Consider the following 26,582-nt stretch of genomic DNA (forward strand, 5'->3'; position numbering starts at 1 on the left):
TATGTACTTGGTAAAGGTTGATGTTTAAAAGCTGTTTTGAAATGTCTATTAACTCACATATAATTTTTACAGAAAAACACTGGAAATTTTGTGCCATAAGTTTTGTAATATTATCAGTGAACTAATATTATTATAAAATACTATTTATCATTATGTTTTTTCTTTCTTTAAAAAAAAAATCAAACCCCAAAACTGTTGTTTTTATAAGAACTCACATACCAGATTCTTGTTTACTTTCTTTCTAGTATAAAGAAAAAACATAAAGTTAGTAGTACATGAACATTAAATCATTTTAAATATTTTGATTCAAACTGCTAATAACTAATGTTTACACATGGGACTCATGATAAAAAGGTATACTTCAAACCCAAACATTTCATTTTCTTAAAAAGACTGAATGAATATTTTCTATATTATGATGCTCAGAAGTGACTTGCATTATTAGTAAGTAGAGTCTGTCACTTGTAAAAATATCAATTAAGGGTATATCCCAAACATAAGAGAAAGCACAAACATATCTGAAGCCAGTCAGTATATATTTGCTTTTTAAAAAATGGCAAATCATTAACAAAATAAGTAATTATAAAAAGGTAAGACTGGCCGGGCACGGTGGCTCATGCCTGTAATTCCAGCACTTTGGGAGGCAGAGGCGGGCAGATCTCGAGGTCAGGAGTAACAAGCCTGGCCGAGGTGGCGAAACCCCAATTCTACTAAAAATACAAAAATTAGCCAGGCATGGTGGCAGGCGCCTGTAATCCCAGCTGAGGCTGGGCAGAGAATTGCTTGAACCTGGGAGGCTAAGGCAGAAAATTGCTTGAACCTGGGAAGGGGAGGTTGCAGTGAGCCAAGATCGTGCCACTGCACTACAGCTTGGGTGACAGAGCGAGACATGAGACTCTGTCTCAAAGAAAAAAAAAAAAAAGATGGTTCCCATCCTGTTAGTTCAGTTAATCAAATCACAACTAAAAGCAAATAGGCCTGAATATGCGTGCTAATTATATGTTGCTTAGTGAGGAGAGGCAAGAAAGTTAATGCATGCATAAAGCTTCTAAAGTGAATGATTATTACCTACTCTGGACAGCAATGTGACACGGAAAGAAACTAAACGAATCAATGTGGGTTTTAGCTACTGGTTCCCCTCTTGCTATAATGAAGACCATAGGTTTACACAATCTTATAACTGGGAGATTATCCAGCCAAACCTCATTTCAAAACCGAGGAAACAGAGTCCCAAAGGAAATGTGATTCGCCCCCATTGGAGAGCTACTTCCTTGCCGAGCTGGGAGGAAAGCACACGCCAGTGCTCTGTCATTATACATCCAATACTGGACACAGCTATGCCTCATGGAGCAATGGCATGTGATGAGGAAAAGTCTGAACTCCACAGAGCCCTCCACAAACACCAGGTTAAAGAGGAAGGTAAGCCCACCAAGAAGGGGGCCATGGAAAACAACTTCAAAGATGACACTATGATTGCTATTGCAAAATTCCCTTTTGAGGATTTCAGCTTTTTAGTCACTGGCCAATTTCTTCTTCTTCTTTTTTTTCTTCTTCTTCTTCTTCTTATTTTTAGCATAGTCTAAGCTCTTTCTTTATGGAGCCCATGAATACCTTAGACAAAAGTACACAGTTTTTGCTAACAGTGACATAAAGCAGAAAGGTTAATGTACCTAGTGCTCAATAATCTTATCATTATGAGGTGCTGTTGTAACACCCAACAGAGCCACAGACACTCACGGCTCAGTGCAAGACACTGAGGATCACCGACACTTGGACAGAGCCAAGCCGGGGACTGGATGCTTCTGACATTGGTTGAGTCCTCGTGCTCCCACCACTGCACTGGGATGTGAAATAAGACAAAGCATTCTGCATCTCCATTACAATGTTATATTCTCATTCTCTAAGTATCTGGCTGGATTCTTCACTGGAATCCACGCAATCTGAAAGGTTTTGTAAACACTGACTATGATTTCATGAGAAAGGTAACAAAATGAGCTCTTTGCATTTAGAAACATAAAAAGTAACTGGCAGATGTTCACTCACTATAGGATCATTAGTAAATTGGAATTACTATTATGTGATAAGACTATAATGGGAAATAAAAGACTTAGAACTTTAGTGGGATGTAGCACTTTCTTGATATTAAGAATCCTTCTAAATAACACAATAATGTCTACTACTATTTTTGTTTACCCGCTCATGTGTTTAAAAACACATGTACACAGTCTTATAGATTAGCATTTTAAAAAATTACAGTAAATAGCCTCTGTAGATTAAGTAAAATGAATATGTATAGAGAGCTCACTATAACTTACTATTATTGAAACTGGAATTCAAATAATTATGTTCTATAATTGGTATTAGAAATAATTTTTTCAGGGCCGGGTGTGGTGGCTCACGTCTGTAATCACAGCATTTTGGGAGGCCAAGGCGGGGAGATCACGAGGTCAAGAGATTGAGACCATCCTGGCCAACATGGTGAAACCCCGTCTCTACTAAAAATACAAAAATTAGGTGGGTGTAGTGGCGTGTGCCTTTAGCCCCAGCTACTCTGGAGGATGAGGCAGGAGAATCACTTGACCTGGGGGGTGGAAGTTGCAGTGAGCCGAGAGCAAGCCACTGTACTCCAGCCTGGTGACAGAGTGAGACTCTGTCTCAAAAAATATATATATATAAATAAACAAAATTTCATAGGTATTCCCACAGATTAATTTTTAATAACATTACTTCCCCTTCCAAATAATGGAAAACACTGATATGCCACTGCATTATTTATCCAACAATACCTTCTATTTACAATTCCACAAACATATTAGTTTAGCTAGTATTATAGTGATTCCATGTGATTCAAAATCTTTATATTTATGGCATTAGAAATAAACATAAATTTATCTTTCAAAGATCGATTCTTTATCTCCTCTAAAGTTTTCTTGACATGCTATGATTATTCTGAAATGAGCCTATTAGAGCATATATATATATGTCTGTAGTAGAAAGTAAGTTTGTGTCATCATTTAAATTACAATCACCAAATACCCAAGTCCCTGAATTTAGTACAAAACATTGCTTTAGGCTTATCAATTAGTAGGCTATTAATCCTTTGAAATTAAGAACACTTTGCTTCTTGAGAACACTGCAGTATTTCTAGAAAAAAATCACTGAGAGTCTAGGCCTAAAAAATAGACATTATATATATTTCTCCCCAAAACATAAAGTTTAATTTTACCTGCACTGTCAGAGAAACGGACTGTTTAAACCAGAGGAAATGAGCCCTCTTAGGGTTAAACATGGAGACAATAATTTATATGCTGGCTTCCTTCCTCCAGTCTTCTCTTTACTCTCTTACAAGCAGGAATTTCTGCATAGCTGTTCTATACACACAGGGAGAATATGGAAGTCCTCAGAACTATTTATTTTCTAAGATTTCCTTGGGAGGTAAAATTTCATAAATGATTCCTACATCATTTTGCTGCATACTTTTCAGAGGCATTGCAGAAAATATCTAAGCCAAACATACTTCTTGGATGGATGAGTGAATAAGAGGTGGTTTCTCCACTAAGAATTTCTTTGAGCTCAAAAATCAAGTTCAATATAAATTCTCCAGGCAAAATTATTCAATCAGAAAAATCTCAAAAGGCTTAAACTTTCCTAGAAGCCATAAAAAGATACTAATTTTACTATGTAAAAATGTTAAACAGTTTTGTAAATTAAAACTAAAATGAAATAAAAAGACAAGTGACAAAATGGAAAAAATACTTGAGAAGCATATTATGAGGTGCTAACTTATCACTAGTAAAAAAAAGCTTTCACAAATTATAAAAATAGACAAAAGACTTGAACTTGTAGTTTAACAAAATGAAATAAAGCTGTTGATGAACATATGAAATCTTCAACCTCAGTCATAACTCAATAAAAGCCCTTTAAAAAAATGAGGTACAGCTTTTTACCTATCAGATTGGCAAAGATGAAAAACTTGGAATATGCAGTGCTAGTGCAGTGTAGACAAGGTATAGAGAAACAGGCACTCAAACTACTGGCAGAAATATAAATCCGTGTGTAACCTTCTTAGAAGGCAATTCTAATTAATATCTCTCAAAGTAAAAATACACACATATTCTGATGCAGCAATTCTACTGGATCCCAGTTACCCTAGTACTTATGTGAAATATGCAGGAAGAACAATGTATACTATACTACATCATCTCTAATAGCTAAACATAACAAACAACCTAAATGTCCATTAGTAGGAAAATGACAAATAAATTGATATATCTATAAAAAATGAGTCCCATGCATCTATTAAGAATGAGGTAGAGCTCTTAAGACACAGTAAGTGAAAAGAACAAAGTATAGGAGATCTATATGACAGAATTCCATCAGTAGAAAACACAATGTGTGTGCAGATTTGCATAGATTGTGTGTATCTGTAAATGCAAAGAAACATTCTGAAAGTCACATCAACCGTGATGGGACTGGGTGAGGGTAAAAGGCTTTCACTCATTTCAATATTTCCAGTATAGTTTTAATTTTTACCATATGTTACTTTTAAAATATAATTTAAAACACTACAGTTAAATTGCATTTTATTTAAAATAACCAAATCTTTACATCATGTGGGAAACCCTTCATGAAAAACCCTGAAGTTGGAACAGCTGTATTAGGGATCCGGTGTCGTACTTCTTTAATAGGAGTGGCATGTAAAGGTAATTTTTAAGCGCTTTGTGCATTTTCCATTAAAATGCCAAAGTCAAGTAGGCGATAAAATTCATATTCTAGTCTATACTACTGAAGTATTTCTAAAGAAAAAATTTAAACATTTAAACAGATATTCTGATACCACCTTTTAATATAACTTTAGGGTATGTTTAGGGGTAGGCCTGGCTGGTAAAAAATATTTCATTAAAAAAAAGTCAACTGCTTAGAATTCCAACTAATACTTCTGAAATGCAAAAAAATGTACATCTTAAACCCTAATATTTTGAGGGGGAAATATTACAAAAGAGTTGTATCCATTGCAAAATGATTCTATTGATATAAATATATATAATTTCATGTATTAAGAATTACAGAGCCTGAAAGACAAGTTAACCTTAAGTTCATAGTTTAAATTTTGAGATGAAAAACATGAATGAGCCCTTTCCACCTTTTCATTCTTAGTTTCAGCTTTAGTTACACAGAAGATTTCCTCACTGGGTTTTATGTAGCACTGTCACCTTGTACGCACCTGTCAGGCTGTCTGGCCTGGGTGGAACCATCCTCTCATAAATGTCATACTGCTGCTGTCCGAATTGCTCCATGTCATGAACAGTCCTTTGCAGTGAAGGTCCCAGATGCTGTGGTACGGCGGTCATCCCTGAGCGTTTGGGGGACGACGACCCCACCTGGCCTTGGGATGGGGAAGCTACTCGAGTCTGTGCATCCGTCAGGGTCAGTGGGGACCCCACTCTGGCGGTGGTTTGGTATTGAGGGGTTGGTCCGTTGGGATTGGAGGTCTGCCGGGAGGTGACTGACCCAATCCGCCGTATAGCTGTTGGGGAGGCGGGTCTCTGTGAGTACGGAGAGGCTGCCCGCACAGCAGGTAATGTGGTGGAGGAATATGCACTGGGGTTCAGAGGTCGGGGGTCGGTCACTGACGGAGAGCCAAATCCACTACCCAGAGAAGTTCTCAGTGACCCCCTTGAAGGAGACACGCCTGTGCTGATAACATAAGAAGGAGACTGTGCTCTAGATGGAACTGAACTAACTCTTCTCATGGCCCGATTGGCTACTGATGGCTGATGAAAGGGGGGAAAAAAGAGAATGGGTTTATCCAGGGTTTTGTGTTCATTGCCATTACAAAAGAAATACACATAGCTCACTACAGAACGTGAGTCCACTATTTATTTTAGGTGTCTAAGTTTCTTTTCCTTTTTACGCTTTGAGCCAGACATTAATTTTTCCTCATGGTGCTTCAGTTGTTTTACATTTTTTTTTTTTTTGGTGGTTTAAACCAAATGCTAAAATTAACCCATAAAAAGAGATCTGAAGACATTTAATACTCCTTTTTATCTTTACATTTTTAACTATTGCCCATGCGTTTTTCACAGCACATAAAATGTTTTATTCTAAGTGTTACAAGTAATTCATGAGCGGGAAGGGGCACTGGAACAATGTACTTACTTCATTCCCTGTGAGGCAAAGTTTGGCCAAGACAATGCATTTATGTAAAACAAAAATTTGAATATAATTTGAATATATCAGTCTAAATGTAGTTAGTGGAATATTTATCATTATTTTTCTTTATGGGTTGGTCCCATTAACAAAAGGAACATGTTCTTTCATTGTGGAATAAATGAACATTTGGATCAAGTGTGGGTCTGGCACTCTCCACTGTGAATTTACTTCGGGGAACAGCTTGGCTACACAGGTGCTCTAGGCAAATTTGTTGATTCCTTTAGATCAAGCATAGCTTCTCCTCACTTTACCCATTTCTTTTTACCTCTTCCGATCTATGAGTTCTTAGCTTTAGTTGGTGGATTTAAAGAGATGTAAAAAAAAAAAAAAAAGCACCCCAAAATCTATTCCAGCAGGAGGAATGGTTAAAGCCTCTGCTGGGTTCTTGGCCTAGCCAGCTGGAAAAGACTACGCTGGAAAATGAACATTTCTGCCATGGCTGATCCTACTATGAATCTGTTGATTCCTGCAATTACAGCAGGTGCTGGACACTGTTTTTGATGCTGTGCAATAAAAAGGAATGGCTGGGCTGGAGAAGGGGCCCAAGGGGAACAGGTATGGGAAAAAGGAGAGCCAACTGAGAAATAAAAACAGACATTAGGGCTCCAGGTTAGAAGCTCAGGACCAGGCTGCTCTGTTATCTCCTTAGTGGTTGCTAGAGTCTAGCTGTCATCACTTTTAGGACGACAACCCACAACCACTTTTAGTTCGGGAGGTAAGGAAAGAAGTGGGGATCAGATAAGGGCTTGTATACCCTTAGAGGTCATGCAAGGATGTCTGCTCTGCCTCCAGGCATCAAATGCAACTGGGCTGGCTGAAACACTTGCAGTGAGACCTCACCGTGTGCTCAAGTTCAACAATTTTGGGAAGGCAATAAGCAGTGGAGAAGACATGGGGAGGAAAGAGGATGGTAAACAAACAACAAGGCAAAGAAGATGGGGTTTAAAAATCAGTAGATAGCTAGAAAGTTAACAAGCATGATTGGGGTTGGGTGTGGCGGCTGACACCTATAATCCCAACACATTGGGAGACTGAGGAGGGAGGATTGCTTGAGGCCAGGAGTTCAACACCAGCCAGGGCAACATAGTGAGGCCCAGCCTCTACAAAAAACAAACAAATTAGCTGGGCATGGTGGCATGTGCCTGCAGTCTTAGCTACTCCAGGAGGCTGAGTCAGAAAGATTGCTTGATTGTGCCATACTGCACTCCAGCCTGGGTGACAGAGTGAGACCTTGTCTCTATTAATTAAGAAAAAACAAAAGCATGATTGGGTGGTAATAGTGCTAACAAAATGCAAAGAGAATCCCACATGACTTGCAACTACCAAAATGAAGTGATAGTTGGTCCAGACAACTAGGAAATGTGTTGCCTAGACTACATGCAAATTAAGTCTCAGATGCCCCCTTGCAAACAATTCTTTAGCTCTAGTGAGAAAATCAACTTACTCTTAAAGAAAAGAGTGTTTACATGACCACTACTAAGGGCAATAAAATTTATATAGCTACACTGCTTTTGAAAAGTGTGATTTCAGACCCGCTGACATAGAAATTCACCTAAGTAGATGAACTCCCATTAGCATTTAGTCCAGAGCTTCTCAAATTTTTCCACCAAAGCAACCCCAACAGCAAATGAGTAAATGTATAATCTGAGGACCGGGGGTGCAGCCTGCAGTCGCTTGCCACATGCACAAGATTTCCCATTTTAGCTTGAAAAATTCATGTGCTATATTTGTGTTTAATACAAACATGTTTCAAATGACTTTGAAATTTCTCTTGAATTGCTCAGCAAAAGTGACAAAGTTGTATTATGTATCTCTGTGGGCACTGGGAACTGTGACCCATTGCTGTGTACCTGTAGAGCTTCCTGTAATGCAGTAGAAGAAGCACAGTGTCCTCCTAACTTATTTGATTATCTTGCTACTTTTCAGCTCCAAAGCAAGCACTGGGGTTTTGGGGTCCTGGCACAGATAGTTATCCTCACTGGTTACCACAATGCAGGACTCCTATTGCCTCTCTGAATCCTGGGACATGTTGGTGGACTGATGTGAATACAGTGGTAATGAGAAAGGAGCTAAATAGTTTTTAGAAATACACATGCAATATGTATTTTTTGCTATCAAGTTAGAGAACCCTCACTTAACAGAATGGATATGTTTCTATACAATACCTTTCTTTAAGCAGTAATATCTCTATTCTAGTAAAAGAAAAGAAAAGTACTTTTAGAGAATAACTCCAGTGATGATGGTAATAGTCTTTGGTTAGAATGGGCAAATCCCATTTTATGCAGGTGTGGGAATAGCACTCTGCCCTCTGGAGCTGTTTAGAGTGTATTTTAGCCCTAGTATTTTTAGGGACTCATAACCCCTCAGGGACCAAAACATTCCATCCAACCCTCTTACATTCCCCTTAGACTCTTCTCCTCATGCCAAACTTGTTGTTTCCAGAAGAATTACTCTACTGTGTCCAGGAACTAATCAGAATTCATCAGTGGGAGCTAACTCATAGAAACAAATACATTTAACATTGTATCTCAAATAGAATAAAATGATTTTACTATTTTATCCATTCTACAAAAATTGTACATATTGATTTCTAATAAGAAATACCTATAACAGATCTTCAACTAGGAGGGTATTTCTTTTTTTTTTTTTCTTTTTTTGTTTTGAGACGGAGTCTCGCTCTGTCGCCCAGGCTGGAGTGCAGTGGTGCGATCTCGGCTCACTGCAACCTCCGCCTCCCGGGCTCAAGTGATTCTCCTGCCTCAGCCTCCCGAGTAGCTGAGATTACAGGCGCCCGCCACCACGCCCGGCTCATTTTTGTATTTTTAGTAGAGATGGGGTTTCACCATGTTGGTCAGACTGGTCTTGAACTCCTGACCTCAGGTCATCCACCCACCTCGGCCTCCCAAAATGCTGGGATTACAGGCGTGAGCCACTGCGCCCGGCCTCAGGGTATTTCTTTGCAGAGATCTTGATGTGTTCAGCTTACCTGAACCAGTGTTTGTCCTTCAGCTCTTGAATTCCTCACCACATGGTTGTTAGTTGATCCTATGAATGAATGCTGCTGTCTGTTGTCTGCCTTGCTCACGTTCTGGCTGTTGTGGAAACTCCCTGCTTCCTGGTATCCGCTGTCAGAGTAAGAATTCATTTGTGTTGAACTTCTTGAGTTACCCAATGATCCTGTAAGAATGAAACCAAGAAATATCTTTATTATACACACTTCTGACACTCGCTTTCAAGACTAAAATCTTAAAAGCAAATCCAATACTTAAAAGATAACACAACAGACCCTCACTTTCATGAAGAGATGTCTGTTCTGGTGAATAGAGGGTTCCTTGTTCTGGCTCTGTCCTGATGAGATAGTTGTTGGGATGGACAGCGTCAGAAACTCTAGGTTTGCTTATACCAGTATTTGGCACATCTGTAAGAAGAAAAGTTTAAACAGCTAAACATAATAATATTACATAAAAACTTGCTAAAAAAGGTTCAAATATTTGTCAATAGCATCTTAGAATCTATATACTAATACAAGGCTGTATTTTCAGATTATACAGCACATTTGACTCTTAACTATATGAATGTGCTCCATAAACTTATACTTCATTAATATATTTTGCTGAATTTCATAAACATTGTTTGTTGTGATTGTAAGTCTCAATATTAAGTCAAAATCTGAAAACTGATCCTGTTCCCCTTGGAAAACTGACCTCTCAGACACCTTCCTCCAAGGGATTAAAAGACTGAGAATGGAGACCAAGTATTTTAAGAAGGGTCCTCCATCTTATGAACAATTAAAAATGAAAAATTACACAACGTTCATATTATTGAGCTTGGTGATGAAGCCTCTGAAGGTAGAGCACATTTTATGTTATATTTCATGTCATCTACAGTCAAAGGAACTCTATACAAAGTTTTAGAATTGCCAAGCAATGAAAACTTTCCTGTTCATCTGCTTATTTTATTCCTTTAGTCTTTTTTAAAGGAATACAGGCAAGTCTAGCCTAATCATTGTTTCTTCCAGCCAAACCCATCTCTTCCATTATCTCCTTTAATTTAACAGTACCATTTGCCATCTTCAACTTGAAAAAAACAAATCCCATTCAAACTTCTGTTTTTTATGCTGTAAACTTAGGTGGTATAGATCATGCTGCCTCTTCCCAGTTCAATTCCCATATGTCTGTCTTTCTCTAATATCTTCAAAATATATTTTCCCATTTTCTGATGGACTTCAATACAAGCCATTTCTTCTTCGCATTTAACCCTTATATTAACAAACTTTTTTTCAGAAATGCTGCTTCACTCTCACTTCAAAGATTTTAATTAAGTTCTAACATTCTGAGTTTAACATACAATCCTAAAGATTTAAATGTCTACCTCCTTTCCTCCTTCCCTTTCTCCCTCTGGGTACTATTACACGCCAGGCCCTATGCAGTTATGAGAGAAGATATGGGGTGTGTGCGCGTGTGTGTGTGTCTGGGGGAATGGAGCTTAGGAAAATTTTCCTAAAGGAAGTAACATCTAAGTAGCATCCATTTACCACAGGAGGCCAGCTTTCCCTTTCTGTATCGCACTTATCACCATCTCTCTCCACTAGAATATAAGCTGCACAAGGGCAGACAGACTTTTATCTGGTTTGTTATATCCTCAGTGTCTAGGATGGTGCAGAGTACTCAGTAGGTGCTCAGTAAATATTTGTTGAACAAGCAAACTCCTAGTAACAACAGCAGCTTCCTTTTACTGAGTGCTGACTCATGCCTGGTATTGCACTGTGGCTTTACCTTACTGTGTTCAATGAAGTTTGGCTATATAAAGCAAAGTAAAATTTTTAGGGACTGCTGATTAAGCTGCTCTAGAAGGTGAATACAAGGTTTAAGGGAGAAGTGGGAAATCCCAGTGCATTCTAAACCTTTAATTTGATGTCAGATTCAGTTCAAGATTTTGTTTCCTAGCCTCTGGAAAGATTAGCTGACATTCTTAGTATAGGTTTTTAACGACCTGCCTCCCGCTACATTATTTGACAGAATGCTTCTATGTGGTAGAATTCTGTGACAGTTCTGATTGCTTAAGTTTGGAATTTCAGCAAAGATTAAAGATTGTATATGGTTTCCCTGGTATACGTTGAAACATGAGCTGAGTCACCGTCAGGCTGACAATACCATAAAGTGCTCTGCTTCATATGTACAGCTTCTATCATGAGTTTCCAGAGTTCTAAACATTCTTATACAGTAATTCTCAAAGGAGTTTTGCTAAGGATTAAGTAAAATGCTAAGGAATTGGAATAGCTGGGAATAGCTGCACAGGTGCTGGCCTGAAATCAGAGCTATGCAGCAGTCAACCTTTGTTCCATCAGGAACGGAACCCTGGGAAAGCAAATATGAACTAGCAACAAACTACAGATAAAAAGTACCACTGGTAGCCTCAAGGCTTCACATACATGGAAAAATGTACTGTCTTGGAAAAGAAAAAGATGTTCAGATTGTTCTCAGCATTAGTTAAATGTAAGGTAAAATCTGGGACACTAATATTTTAAAGCTTTTGGTTTAAAAACACTAGGTGGCATGTAGTGTCAGGGTCTCAACATTTTTCACCATGGAAACCAAAACCATTAGAATTTTATGTAAGCTGCCCACCTACTTTTTAAAGAAAGCTATTCAGAGCTTAAAAAAAAAAAAAAAAAAAAAACACCGAAAAAGAGGAATATATACCCTAAAAACTGTAGCTCAGCAATTGTGTCTTTCCACTCAATGAAACATATTCTCAGAAACCATGTAACAATCTTGCTCATTTAAACTCTTCCTTATGAGAAGCTATTTAAAATAACCTCAGAGAAAGCACAAATCATGATATATGTGATTCCATACCGGTTGCCCTAATAAAACTTCACGAAATTAGTATCTTAAACAATACAAATTTATTCCAAAAGTAATAAAATAGCCATATTCCTTTTAAATATTATGACCTGACTCTGTTTCATATATTTTTTAATGCAACACCCTAGAAAACAGAATATAGAAAAGGATACTGAGATGCTAACTAGAACACTAAAATACAAAATTCTCAGGTACCCAGGATCCAATTTGAAAATCTAAGGAACTGGGTTTAAAGGATAGGACTTAGGTTTTGTGACCTATCTTTAAGCAAATATAAAACTAAGAGTTAATAAAAGATTTATTTAATATGAACTATAAAGCAATCAACTTCTATACTATAAATAGGGTCTTCAGTTATTTTTTCTTTTTCTTTTTTTTTTGAGACGGAGTCTCTGTCACACAGGCTGGAATGCAGTGGCACGATCTTGGCTCACTGCAACCTCTGCGTCCTGGGTTCAAGTGATTCTCGTGCCTTAGCCTCTTGAGTAGCTGGGATTACGGGTGTGTTCTACCACGCCCAGCTAATTTCTGTATTTTTAGTAAAGATGGGGTTTCACTATGTTGGCCATGCTGGTCTCAAACTCCTGACCCTAAGTGATCTGCCCATCTTGGCCTCTCAAAGTGCTGGGATTACAGGCATGAGCCACTGCGCTCAGCCATTCAGTTATTTTTCTGTTTCCTTAGCAGAGCCCAATGATAATGAAGAATAGCTGCAGAGATCAAAGTATTTTGAAATCTATTCTGATTTATGAAAAGAAATTTAAATGGTTTTCAAAATAGTGTTACTATTTTGTTTCTTTGAAAACTTGTAATCCACAAATTATCTATATACATGCACAAACCTATGTATGCACAGACATCATATCTCAGGTAAACAGAAGACACATCTTCTAATTTTACTGGATAAAGTATACCTCACTGTAGTATGGTAGGGTTCACATTTATCAATTATGTATTATTTAAACAATCTTACTTTAAGATGAATGAATTTTAAAAACCTCTGCTATGTGGAATGAAAGATGCTAGTCAAATTCACTAGAGAAACACAGAGGCATATAGTATGCAGTTAACCATTTCATGATGAATGCTGTAACCTATAATTAAATAGTGGGCATATTACAATTTAGCACAATCAGAATAAGACATCAAGAGACATTTTTATAAGTAAAAATGGCAAACAGCATGTGAATGTTACTTCTTTAATCAGTGTACTGAAGAACATGTGTTGCTTTAAAAAAAAAAAAAAGAAAATCACAAACATGTTTTCTGGGACACCAGAAATACACTATGGGGAACTTTCAAACATCAAATTAGCATCTTTGAAGAAAATATATATCTAAGAATACAGAAATTGAACAAGCTTCAAGGTAGAATGAAATCTCCATTTGTGCCAAAGACTGCAAAATTATTGGAATCATGGGCCTTCTTGTCTACTACATTTCATTTGAGTGCTCTAATATTTAAAAATATATAATTAGAAAAAGTGTTATGTTACATCTATAAAAAATACTAGCGGGTAAGGGACAATAACACTGTAGGGCTAAGAAAATCTGGTATATCATCCACGTCATTAAGCTCATGGTAAAAGATGGAATACAAACTGAGATATTTTATCTTTTTTATAATGTACATCCCCAAATATACAGAGTGTGCACGAAGATATGCTTAGTAAAAGAGTCTAAGGCCTCTCTAATGAACCTGAAATTATTAAAATGGTTCTGCTTTGTTAATCTATGTCTTGCTGTATGAAAGGAGGAAGGTCTGTAGTGTGTGTAAAATCACCATGGAAACAGGAACTGAGAGATCAGTAAGGAGATTTTTAGTATAGACAACTCTGTGACTAGTCTTTCATAGTCCAGCACACTGGAACCTCATGATAGATTCTCCTTGCTTGAGTCTGTTCTGAGTTGCTGTGGTATTTAGGGGTTTGCCCTTACATAAAGAATGTGTACTGTGAGTTCTGGCAGGACTCTTGGGACGGCAATAGCACCCGATGTTAAGGCAGATGATACTCTCCTTGACGGCTTCTTCCAACTCTCTGGCTTGTGAGCTGAGGTTAGGCTGTCATACCAAGAGGGGCAACATTTTGTGGAAAAAATGAGTAGAAAATATTGTGTTACATGGACTCAACTTCCTGTCTGGTCATGGGGCTCTCCTTTCCTGTAGGATCACAGGCTTACAAGGGAGTCTTTCCACAGAGGTGCAGAAAACGTCCAGTGCCTCCTATGGCAAAAAAGTAAAGCCAAATTCTGGAAGAGAACATGGGTGGTGGCACCAAAAAGATTTCTCCTCTTTATACCTTCTGTGACATACAAGATTTATTTCTATAGCAGGCATGCTTATCATCAGAGGGAATAAGGCCACTGGGAAACCTTGTTTCAGAGTGAGAAACGTTGTTTCAGGGTGATGGAAACATGAAGCACCAATAGTATTCCTTCCTCCACAGGAGAAAATACAAGTTGACAGATATTTTAAGAATATTACACATACTTGGAGTTTGTTGATTCAAATATAAGCTACTATATACATAGGATATCATTTAAAAGTTGGATTTTAGTGGAAGTAAAGACATAAGGAAAGGCAGAAAGACCATGTTTCTTGAAACTATTTCTGGTCTGGTTCTTGAGTATTTCTAGATTCTTGTGTCTTGTGCATATTTATATTATCTTTTCAATATTAATAAGGCAATGGCTCTAAAAATTTTACCTGTCTAAAAAGTGTTGCATAAAAGGCCTTGGAAAATGGAAACCATTAATGAAGTATCTTCTACTTCACTTTAAACTCTGCTTTAAGCATCAACTAGTCTGCCTTGCAATTCACTGTAAAGCTTGACTGCCTGGATTCAAATCTATAGTATAAGCAAATTTTGTGAATGCATAAACTGGTATCATAGTGATTTCCATAATGCCTAAACTAAAAGAGATCCCTTGGTCATATAAAAATTCTGTCCAAGAATATAAAACCATTTAAAAATAAATTTTACAAAAAATAAACTGAAGAGAAATTTCCACAAACAGTCATATAAAAATGAGTGTCAAGTATTTTTAGTCTGGATAGTAATTAAAATACAGATGTCACACCTACTATAAAAATTTATACTTTATACCTATAAAAAGAAAACAAGAAAAAAAAACAAGGAATTAAGAATTATAAATACAAAATGAAATGAACAAGACATAAATTGCCCATTACTGAGTTTAACGGGCTTCATAAATGGCTGAGGGGCTCTCGCTTCCTATGTAGGAAAGCTGAAGAAGGGATAAGTAAGGGATCTGCTGTAATGTAAAAAGTCAGCTTATGGAAAATACAATTAAATGCTCAAAAGTCACCCTAAAATATTTTTCAAAGACATTTTTTATTCTCTTTGGGAAAAAAAATGTTACCAAATATAGAAATGAGAATATCTGTCAGTGGGAGATACAAAGTAAGATTCCTTTTGTTAAAAACCAAAAAAGCCTTCTTAAAAACACAAACCTATAAAGGATGGTATTCACTATCAAAAAGAAAGAAATGATTTTTTGAAATAAGATCTTCTATATTTTTCCACTAGTTATCTTTTTTTCTTTAGTAAAATACACTAAGATAAAGCCACATGCCGACTAACTTTGTCATAAGAATGAAATGTGAAATTACAGAGGGTGACTTTCAGATGTGTCCCAAAGCAATAGTTATAAATTGAGGAACGAAGGCTCTGTGTTCTGAGGAGGTAGTAATAGAAAAAGGGTTTTCAGACTTGACAATTTCTATTTTATTTTAGATAGTTAGTAGCACGTTTCTTCACATATCACTAAAAGCACAAGGCAGTTTAAATATTTGGCATGTTTATATCAAACATAAAACATTAAAGGCTAAAACTGGATACTTGATTTCCATATAATGTGCTTTTGGGGATCTGTTCACATATTATGTGTAAGTTTGCTAAGGCAAAATCTAATATTCTTATTTGGTGGTGGCCCATGACAAACATATTGAGACATCTATGGTTCTAAACTCGAAAGGCTGATCTTCTGTATAATATAGGTAATTTGTTCAATAAAAATTCATTTAACAAAATCCCAAATATGTGGAAACTACAAATTAAATAATATCCACTGGCTGGGAAACTCATGCATCCATTTCATAGTTGGTTTCTTCATACCATTTATGTCAGGGCTGACCTTCAGAACATGGTCAAAATGTTGCTGGCTTTACCATGTCACTCCAGCACACCATTTTTAACCTCATATTTCAAAACTTTTGTTTAAGCATTTCTATTTAATTTTTTTAAGTTTTAAACATATATAAAGGTAGAAAGAAAAGTATAATGTATTCCAGGTTTAATAGTTATCAGCATTATGCACACTTTTTTTCCATTATCTTTTTCCTTTGTTATATAATTTCAAAACAAATCTCTCACATCGGATCATTTCAACTCTAAATACTTCCGTTTGTATCTCTAAAAAATAAGGACTTCATAAAACCATAATTATTCCATAATGCCATTTAGTGAGTTCAAATTCAAAGTTTTCAGATGTCTTGGAAATGTGTGTCTTCAGTTGGCTTGTACTAGCAAGGCTGAAATAAGGTTTACTGATTGCATTTCAGTACAATTGTTATTTAAGTCCATCAATTTAGAAAGGGGCACCCATTCCTTCATTTTCATGTTTTTGATGCACTGAGGAAACTGCAGCAATACACTTTTAAGTTGTTCCACATCCTGAATTTGTCTGATGGTTTTCTCATGTCATTTACTTATTCCTGTAAATACACTATTTCTTTAAGCAGAAGGTTATAGCTAAAAGCTTTCAGGTCAAACCTTTGTGGGTAGCATACTTTATGAATGGTGCCATGTATATGACACCTTTCATATCACAACTTTCAGGGTTGCTAAGATCTATCAGGCAATGCAGGTAGTGGCAGCTTAATCCTTCTGTCAAGTTTATCACCAACCTGTCTCCTAATGCAATGGTTCTCAACCTTGGTTGCAAAATGCAATCACCTGCGTTGAAAATTGTAACACTACTGCTGTCCAAGTCCCACACTCAGATATTCCAATTCAATCAGTCTAAGCTGTATTCTGAATACTGGAATTTTAAAAAACTCCCAGGGTGATTCTAATGCACAGCTAGGATTGGGAACTTAAGAGGTTTTAGCATCCATTGACAATCTTTGCTTGATTTATTTCATTAGGGCTTGCAGACTAGTGATTTTTCTAATTTTGTTATTCTTTTTTTTTTTTTTTTTTTTTTGAGACAGAGTCTCGCTCTGTCGCCCGGGCTGGAGTGCAGTGGCCGGATCTCAGCTCACTGCAAGCTCCGCCTCCCGGGTTTACGCCATTCTCCTGCCTCAGCCTCCCGAGTAGCTGGGACTTCAGGCGCCCGCCACCACGCCCGGCTGGTTTTTTGTATTTTTTAGTAGAGACGGGGTTTCACCGTGTTAGCCAGGATGGTCTCGATCTCCTGACCTCGTGATCCGCCCGTCTCGGCCTCCCAAAGTGCTGGGATTACAGGCTTGAGCCACCGCGCCCGGCCAATTTTGTTACTCTTTTTACATTTATCAGCAGGTTTTCTTTTGGAATATTTTACATAATAGCTAGGATTATTTAGTTATCCTGAAATATGAACAGGACAGGCAGGATAAATGTTTAAATCTTCTTTTTAATGACTAGGTTTTAGAATAAAGCAGTGGTTCTCAAACTGTGCACACTGGAGTCACCTGGGGACTCGTTAAACGCCACTGACGCCTGGTTCCCAACTCAGACTTTTGAATTGAATTGTGTTGGGGTGATGCTTGGGCGTCAAGATTTTAGTAGCTCTACAGGTGACTCTACAGTGCAGCAGTGTGTAGGAACCTCTGGAGTGAGCTGTTGGCACCCACAATTATATCTAATGGTGAGTTTTTAAACGTTTCTTTTTGCTTGATTTGGTAGTGGTTGTTGCATTTTTCGTGATAGAAAAATGTATCTGATCATTTTGAGCCAGCTATGAAGACAGAAGAAAGCCAAATTGACAGGAAACTTAGAATTTTACTAAATTCTAAGGTCATGCTGATCTCCAATCTCCATGAGAACGAGTTAATTAACATGGTGGTCAGGGGTATGCTCAAGTTTCTGGAGTGTTATGATTTAATGAATAGTTAATAATGATATTTAAAAATTATCTTACTTCATTCAATCTGTTCCTAAGTTTTATGATATAGAGAAATTTGAAACAAATGTTTTTGTTAAAGCCTAGTAACTTACTAAAATTTTAAGTATTCATGAAAATTTACATTCCTGTACTCTGGTAACACAGTAAGTGTAGATAGAGTGCTATCAGTAGGAGCATAAATTCTTAAGCTTTCTGGTGGGCAAATTGACAATATTTGCCAAAATTAAAATGTAAACACCCTTGTCCAGGAAGTTGCAGTTACAGAAATCCTATCAGAGACACTCATATGTGTGCAGAAAGAATCTTCGCCATTGTCTGTCAAAGTAGAAAACTGGAAAAAACAAAATGTTCACTGATAAGAAACTGGTTATATAAATTTTCAAACGATGGATAGTACTTAGCCATTAAAAAGAAACAGGGCTTTATATACTGACATAGAAACACATCCATTAATTTGTAATGTTAGGGGAAAAACTTAAAGGTCACAGAACAACGTAGAGTGTATCTTTATTTGTGTTAAACCAAAACTAACAACTCCAATGTGTGTGGATACTTCAACATACATACAAACACAGTTAACAGTCTGGGCTGTTTCATTATTCCAGACTTTTTCCTATACGTTGTGTCTGTGTATAGTTGTGTAGGTGTGGTGGTCATGGTATGGAAACGTTGGAATGAAGGAAATTTCTACCTTTTACTCAGATTCTTCTAGACTTTTTTTTTTTTTTTAAAGAAGCATATCTTATTTTCATCTTACAACAGTAAGTTAAGAAGAGCTTTTATAGTGGCAATCAGGAAGCTATCGCACTGCAGTTGGAAAGAAGGCAGTCATGACTGTGTGGCTAAAATGGGCCTGCAAAAAATAAGGTAGAGAAACTTGTACTCTACAGCTGATTTTAAAAGAAATTCTTACCATCCTTGTATTTAGAAGAGAAACAGGAAGAAATATGAGATAAAGCTTTGTCATTTGTAAAGTTTATGGCTACAATAAATGATGGCATCCAAAATCCTCAATAATAGTCCTTTATACATGACTGCTGATCTAATATTCTGTTTATGAACATGTATAATACAATACTCACTTCCTACTGTATCTCCTTTATAAATTCAATACATTTCTACTGAGGCATAAAGTGTTTCCATTTAAGTAAACTTCTTATCTCATGATGTGCTGATGAATTTTTGTGTTGTAAATTACTTGTACCAGATGGAGGAAAAAGAAAAGATAAATTGACTTAGGTCTACTTTCTCTTTTGTCATTTATTTTCAGTATTGATGGTTTTTTTTCTTTTTTTTAAAGCTCATCCCAGTGGAAGAAACTTATATCCATACATTTTAGAAACAAAATTTAAATACACAAACAAAATGCACAGCCTAGCTCCTACAGTCTTAAATTTAGTAGTAAACATTAACTAATGCCAGTATTCCACACAGTAATGATTTAAATGAATAGTATGTTAAAATCATACCACTTCAATACATGTTACACAATAAATGATGTAGCACTGTGAAGTTATGGAATCAGTTTTAAACTTCCCATTTTACTAAGGTCTTTTTTCTTCCCTTCCATATTTACTGTCTAACATCAACACTCCTAACTGCCTAGAATTGTTACTATTTTCTCTCCTGTTCATCTGAATCTATTAACCCCTTAGTGCCTTCTGAGTCAACCAGAAAATTTCTCTCACTTGTTTTGGTAGAGATTCCAATCTTTTTTGGCCTCTAATTTCATGAGTACCAATTCTTTATCACCTACGTAACATCCACTGATTTCTTGAACACTTTCTTTCTCTAGGAACACAGCAGTGTTAAAAATAATGAGCTTGGGTGACTGGCTGGTGGGGACAGAGCAGCACATTCCAGCTCTGTAAGATGGGCTGCTCCTGGTCTAATGTGCTAGGAAGAGCTGGGGCAGAGGGAGGCTGAATTCTGAGGCCGATTCTCCTCCCTTGCATTTTATACAGATCTACTCAAGTTGGCAACCACCTTAACTCTAGTAATGTTTTTTTCTCACAAACAGAAAAACTGTGATATTGTGGCTTGTAGCAAAATTCATTTCACGGAATGAGACTGGGGGACCTAAGTAACAATCAATGACTGCTTTGACCAAAAACTTCAATCCATGGCTTCAATCTGTGGATTCTTTCTGATGGGTAGCATATACTGTATGTAGCTATTTTTATTACTGAGTTGGTGTTTTTCTTAAAAAAGAGGTACATTCAGGCCGGGCGCGGTGGCTCAAGCCTGTAATCCCAGCACTTTGGGAGGCCGAGACGGGCGGATCACGAGGTCAGGAGATCGAGACCATCCTGGCTAACACAGCGAAACCCCGTCTCTACTAAAAAATACAAAAAACTAGCCAGGCGTGGTGGTGGGCGCCTGTAGTCCCAGCTGCTCGGGAGGCTGAGGCAGGAGAATGGCGTGAACCCGGGAGGCGGAGCTTGCAGTGAGCTGAGATCTGGCCACTGCACTCCAGCCTGGGCGACAGAACGAGACTCCGTCTCAAAAAAAAAAAAAAAAAAAAAAAAAAAAAAAAAAAAAAAAAGAGGTACATTCAAAGGATTTAAAGAAAAAGATTCTGTATAGTATTCTCCCTCATGAAGAATTATGATTATATATGCATTCTCACTTTAGTCACCCTTTACCTATTATTCTAGTATATATTTTCTGTGATTTTGATGTTTATTTTTTATTGTATTATATATGTTCTTACAAGTTATTTCAAATTTTGATGGCACACATAGATTGTATATTTATAGATGTGAAGAAGTGAACAATGGAAAAACTGACACACTAATATTATGGAAACAGAAGGGAACACCAACATAACATTCTCTCGGAATGTTTTAGCAGAATATTCAAGGTTATAAGACATGCAAGAAAAGACAAAGCTGAAACATAAACTGCTCCTCATAAAAAAACACAAAAGATGTGCCTTTATATTTTTAGAATGCAAATACGTAACACTGGTAAGCTAGAGGTACAGAATAATGAAGAGAAAGGGCAAAAGTCAAGATAATCATAAAGCATAAATGCTCCAAAACAACTTTATTACTTCTAGGGAAGAAGTTTAAAGACCTGAGAAAATAAAAATGTTTGGCAGAATGGGCAGCTCTTCCTCATTCTTTGGGTAGTATCACTCTCCGCTCCCATACTTCAGAAACTTGGGCTTTTTGTTTTCAAATGTCCTCCCCCCGCTTAACTTCCACCCCCTCCCCCAATAACAAACACACAAACAAGCAAGCTAGAGTCTCCTCAATCAAATGAAATGAAAGTGAAATGAAAATCTTTTCTGCCTAGGGCATCCTAAGCTCTTCCTTAGAAAATGGTGCTGCAGTAGGTTAGCTATTCAAAATCCAATTCAGCAGCTGGTTCCAGTTTACCACATTTCAACAGAATGTAACATCCTGAAAACATCTGAGTAGGCAGGGATCGCTCCTAAGCAGTGATCAAACCCTTGAATCTCTAACAATCCACCTATTGCTGAAAGGCTTTTAAAGAGCTAAGCTTTTCAAGTCAAATTTGTAAAACTTGAGAAAAGGTAGAGAAAGTGTCTGCAAGTAAACATGAGAAGTATAAAAATAAATGAGGACAAATGAGGACCTTCTATTTCACTATTGTGAAATGTTGTATAGGAAACCAGAAAACGAATAAAGATTTGCTTTTGTCAAGACCCAGCCAAAGACTAAGTGGACTGAAGGTCTTTTAAATATTTTTCACATTTAAGCCACTCCTCATTTATTCTGAGTAGGGCTGCCTAATTCTAAAATAGATGATTTTCATACTATGTTCAGTATCTTTGCAGTCAAAGCAGCAAAGAAAAAAAAAATTGTCAAAATTTATAGGAAAAGCAGCAGTGACACTGTTGTTTTATCCCAATTATTAATATATACTCAAAGTTATAAAGAGCATCTATAGTTACTAGAAAAGGAAATATGGGCCAGTGCAGTGGCTCATGCCTGTAATCCCAGCACTGTGGGAGGCAGAGTTGGGCAGATCACCTGAGGTTAGGAGTTCAAGACCAGCCTGGCCAATATGGCAAAACCCCGTCTCCAATTAGAAAAAAAAAATACAAAAATTAGCCGGGTATGGTGGTGCACGTTTGTAATCCCAGCTACTCGGGAGGCAGAGACAGGAGAATCTCTTGAACCCAGGAGGTGGCGGTTGCAGTGGTACCACTGAACTTCGGCTTTGGCAACAGAGCAAGACTCCTTCTCAAAAAAAAAAAAAAAAAGGAAATAGGAAGAAAATAAGATTTTACTCTTTTATTCATAAATTTTCAGTTTTCTACTCTTCTAACTATAGCTTATTGGCATGGTTACAATTTAAATGTCATAAATATAGCTGAAAAGTGGGTAAACTTAAGAAAAACCACAACATTATACAGTTAAAATATTAGAAAGTAAATACCAGTTGTGATTGCCATGTTTAGAAGTTAATAACCTTCCTCCTTCCCCTCAAAGGAAAAAAACATAAGTAAATGTAACTACTAGGCTTGAATATGAGTTTTAGGCAAGAGTGTGCTCTGAGAAAAATAAGGAACTATGCAGTTATTAAGTGTGAATTGTGGACACACCTGTGGCGAGGGGAGATGAGCCACTGAATTAGTATCTGCCTAACACTAAAGTACTTGAGTACTTGAGGAGCTATTTGGACAACACTTAATTATTATGTATTCAATTTAAATCATTTAATACATTTGCTTGTGTATTATATATATTTTTATATTTAACAGCTGATTGCTCAGCCTACTAGAAAAGTAAAAAAAAGATTTGAAAACTTTAATGTAAAGGAAAATACTAAGCACATAATAGTATATATGGTTGTCTCTTAATTTTTTAATTTTAAATTTTTCTGGGTACAGTGAAGGTATATGTTTATAAGGTATATTAAGTGTTTTGATACAGGCATGCAATGCATAATAATCACATCATGGAGAACAGTGTATCTATCCCCTTAAGCATTTATCCTTTGCGTTATAAACAATCTAATTATACTTATAGTTATTTTGAAATGTACAATTAAATTGATTATAGTCACCCTGTTGTGCTATCAAATAGTAGGTCTTATTGGTTTTTTCTATTTTTTTGTACTCATATTTGTTACTTGGCCATGATAAAAACCCTGAAGATGGCAGTCAAATGACTTAAGCAATGGGGATGCCAAGGCCCTAGGTATTTCATCCACTATAATGTGTCTTCATAATCTAAACTCATTCTCTCTAGACTGTAAATCAACATATGATTATATGCAGGGTCTGCTTAGCTTTTGGTAATTAAAAATCTAAAAATGCCCTCTCCAGCTCAGTTCAGCCAGTGTACAGACTGGTGAGGGTTAGGATAAAAATTGCATGGGGAAATCAGGGTATTTCTCTGGCTCTATTTAAAACATTTCTGGCAGGGGTGGCATCTCCTTCCTGGTTCCAACTAATGCTAGAAATCTCCCAATCCAAAGCCCCTACAACTGCTCCAGCTCTAGGACTCTGACAAAACCACCTACTTACCCCTTTCCCTTTGTAGTCTTAGGGATGATAGCAGCTTCCTGGCATCATTATCTCTTGGGTGCTTCATCATCCTGTTTAATCACTCAAATCTTCCAACCCACAATTTCATAACTGTACATTTTCTGTATCAAATTCCATATGTTGAACTACCCGGCATGGGTTCTGTTTTCCCAACTGAACCCTGGCTAATAAATACACCTATTATCTCTGGGTTACAAAGAACTCTTATCCATCAAACACTAATTCTCCAATAGAAAAGGGCAATCTATATTGTACTTCTATATTCTCCAGATAATTAGAAATACAAATGATGACACTAATGTGGCAATATGAGAAGATCAATCCCATACACCTGGAAGGAGGGAAAATTAATACAATCTTTCAGGAAAGCAACTTGATTACATATAGCAAAAGCATTAGAATATTCACGTACTTTAAATAAATTTCTTCCTGAAATTCTAGCCTAAGGAAAATCAAAGGTGCCGATATAATTTTATATACAGGGATGGTTACCACACTGTTATTTAAAATAGTAAAAAATAAGAAAAAACCTGAATGTCCGATACTAGAGATATGGGTAAATACGGTATATACGATTTTCCCTTATAGAATTCCCCTATCCCCCAATTGTAAGTGAATATAGTTATATATCTCCACTATAGTTCACCTTCATTAAACCTGAAGTTCTTAAGAGGGCAAGGATGTTTGCTTTAAACATTGACAATTATGTGCTAGACAAGTGTTTGTCTCAATAAATATTTCAGAAATAATTATGTAGTCTTAAAGATGAATTTGAAGAATTTTCACTCAAAAGGTAAAAAAAAAAACTGTGTGTAACACAAGAATGTACAGAAACGCTAAGTGATGAGTTTGATTATAAGTAATTTTATCCACTTTTTGTACTTTTAAAACATTTTCCAAATATCTTTTGATGAGTATATACTACACTTAGAATCAGGAGAAAAATTATGTTTACAAAGTGAAAAAGAAAGTCGAGATGAAAGCAGTTGGTAAAGTTAAAATACAACAAGCTCTATATTATTCACCACTGCTTGTATAACTAAAACTAAAAATTAACCTCCTCTCCCCCCAAAAAAGGAGTATTTGCTGTCAGGGAAATTTAATTCAAAACCACAATCAGATATTACTTCCTACCCACTAGGACAGCTATAATCAAAAAGATAATAACAAGTGTTTGAGAGGATGCGGAGAAGTCAGAACTGTTATTTTATTTTTGAGACGGAGTCTCGCTCTGTTGCCCAGGCTGGAGTGCAGTGGCGCTATCTCCGCTCACTGCAAGCTCCGCCTCCCGGGTTCATGCCATTCTCCTGCAGAACTGTTATTTTTAACTGGTGGAGATGTTAAATGGTACAGCCACTCTGGGAAATAATCTGGTAGTTGCTTAACAGGTTAACCACAGAGTTACCATGTGACCTAGCAATTCCACTAATATTTATACTTAAGAGAATTGAAAACATATATTCAAAATTTTTATATAAATGGTCATAAAAGCATTATTCATAACAGCCAAAAGTAGGAAGACCTAAATGTCCACCAATGGATGACTCAATAAATGAAATATTATTCAGCCATAAAAAGGAATAAACTACTGTCACATGCTACGATAAGGATGAACCTTGAAAAAATCATGCCAAGTGAAAGGAACCAGCCACAAGGACAACATGTATGATTCTATTCAACTGAAACGTCTAGAATAGGCAAATCCATAAAGAAAGAAAGTACAATAGAGTAGTGGTTGCCTAAGACTGGTAAGTTTGGTGGTAAAATGGGTGACTGCTAACTGGCACATTGGTTTCTTTTAGGGGTGATGAAAATGTTCTAAAATTGATTGTGGTGATAGATGCACTACTCAGAATATATTAAAAAACACTTAAGAGTATTCTAGAAGTGGGTAAACTATATAGTATGAATTGTCTCTCAACAAAGCTATTATAATAAAGAAATTTGTATATTATACATAAAGAAAAGGCTGTTAAGAGAAACAAAAAGAATTAAGTTCACATGCATGTGTGCCAAATTTGCCATAAAAAAGACAAACCTGCAATACTGTACTAAGGTCCTGCTAGGCTATAAAGGTTTTAAGGCATTGCGGGTCAAGTTATGAATCAAAAATAGTTCTTGTCATTTTAAAAAACATAACTTCCTTGTGTATACATTTTTTCAAAATACAGATTTTGTTACTAAATGAAAATATTCATCTCATTTACTCATTAGGTATATTTTTAACACCTTCTAAAGGTTGGGCATTTTCTAGGGATGAAGTAGGAGAGAAAAAAGAGACACTTTTCAAGGGCTTACAATTTGGTTGTGAAGCTAATATATGCACACTAAATATTCCTAGGACAGTGTAAAGAAGCATTTACTATTCATTCATGTATACAGTAGTCATTTGCTCAGGTGGTGAGTTATCTAGGGTCTACCATCCACAAGGCCCTTGGAATACTTCGTTGAACAGAGCAGACACGGCTCCGGCTCTCGGTAACCACCTTAAATGCTCTGACAAAGTGGGGGAAATAATACCGCATCTCAACTGACTCCCTCTGTCCACCCTGGTCAGATTTCAGATCATTCTCTCATCACCTCCCAAGAACAAAAAGCAGCAGCTTTCTCCTGGCATAGGCTGCTCTCCTAGGTTTCAGGCATGCTTTCTCTAACTCAGTTGTCCTTTATCCACAGCACTCTGGCTCACATGTCTGAACCACATAATAAAGTATTAATATGCATGGACCTATTGGTTTAACAGAAGTGTTTTCTTCACATTTGAATAAGGGCTTTCTTGAGTAATCACATTTCTAAATGCTTATTGAGTGGTGTCACTTGCTGCCCTTTAATCATCTCAAATCCAACATA

At 36.7% G+C, this 26,582-nt stretch overlaps 1 protein-coding gene across 12 annotated transcripts in view; it reads right to left on the reverse strand.

The window, feature by feature from the left end:
- Positions 1–26,582, reverse strand: part of PKP4 (plakophilin 4) — a 233,263-nt gene that overhangs the window by 51,707 nt on the left and 154,974 nt on the right. For 8 of the 12 annotated variants that reach the window (XM_033231421.1, XM_033231414.1, XM_033231423.1 and 5 more), the window contains 3 exons: positions 9,500–9,631; positions 9,200–9,390; positions 5,225–5,774 (listed from right to left, as the gene is read on the reverse strand). In XM_033231421.1, the coding sequence (XP_033087312.1) occupies positions 5,225–5,774; positions 9,200–9,390; positions 9,500–9,631 (873 nt within the window). The remainder of the gene's footprint in view (positions 1–5,224; positions 5,775–9,199; positions 9,391–9,499; positions 9,632–26,582) is intronic. The other 4 variants (XM_033231419.1, XM_033231422.1, XM_033231416.1 and 1 more) reach the window with 1 other exon arrangement.

This window comes from Trachypithecus francoisi, unplaced genomic scaffold (genome assembly GCF_009764315.1).
Source record: "Trachypithecus francoisi isolate TF-2019V2 unplaced genomic scaffold, Tfra_2.0 Lachesis_group13, whole genome shotgun sequence".
In the NCBI taxonomy this organism is placed as follows: domain Eukaryota; kingdom Metazoa; phylum Chordata; class Mammalia; order Primates; family Cercopithecidae; genus Trachypithecus; species Trachypithecus francoisi.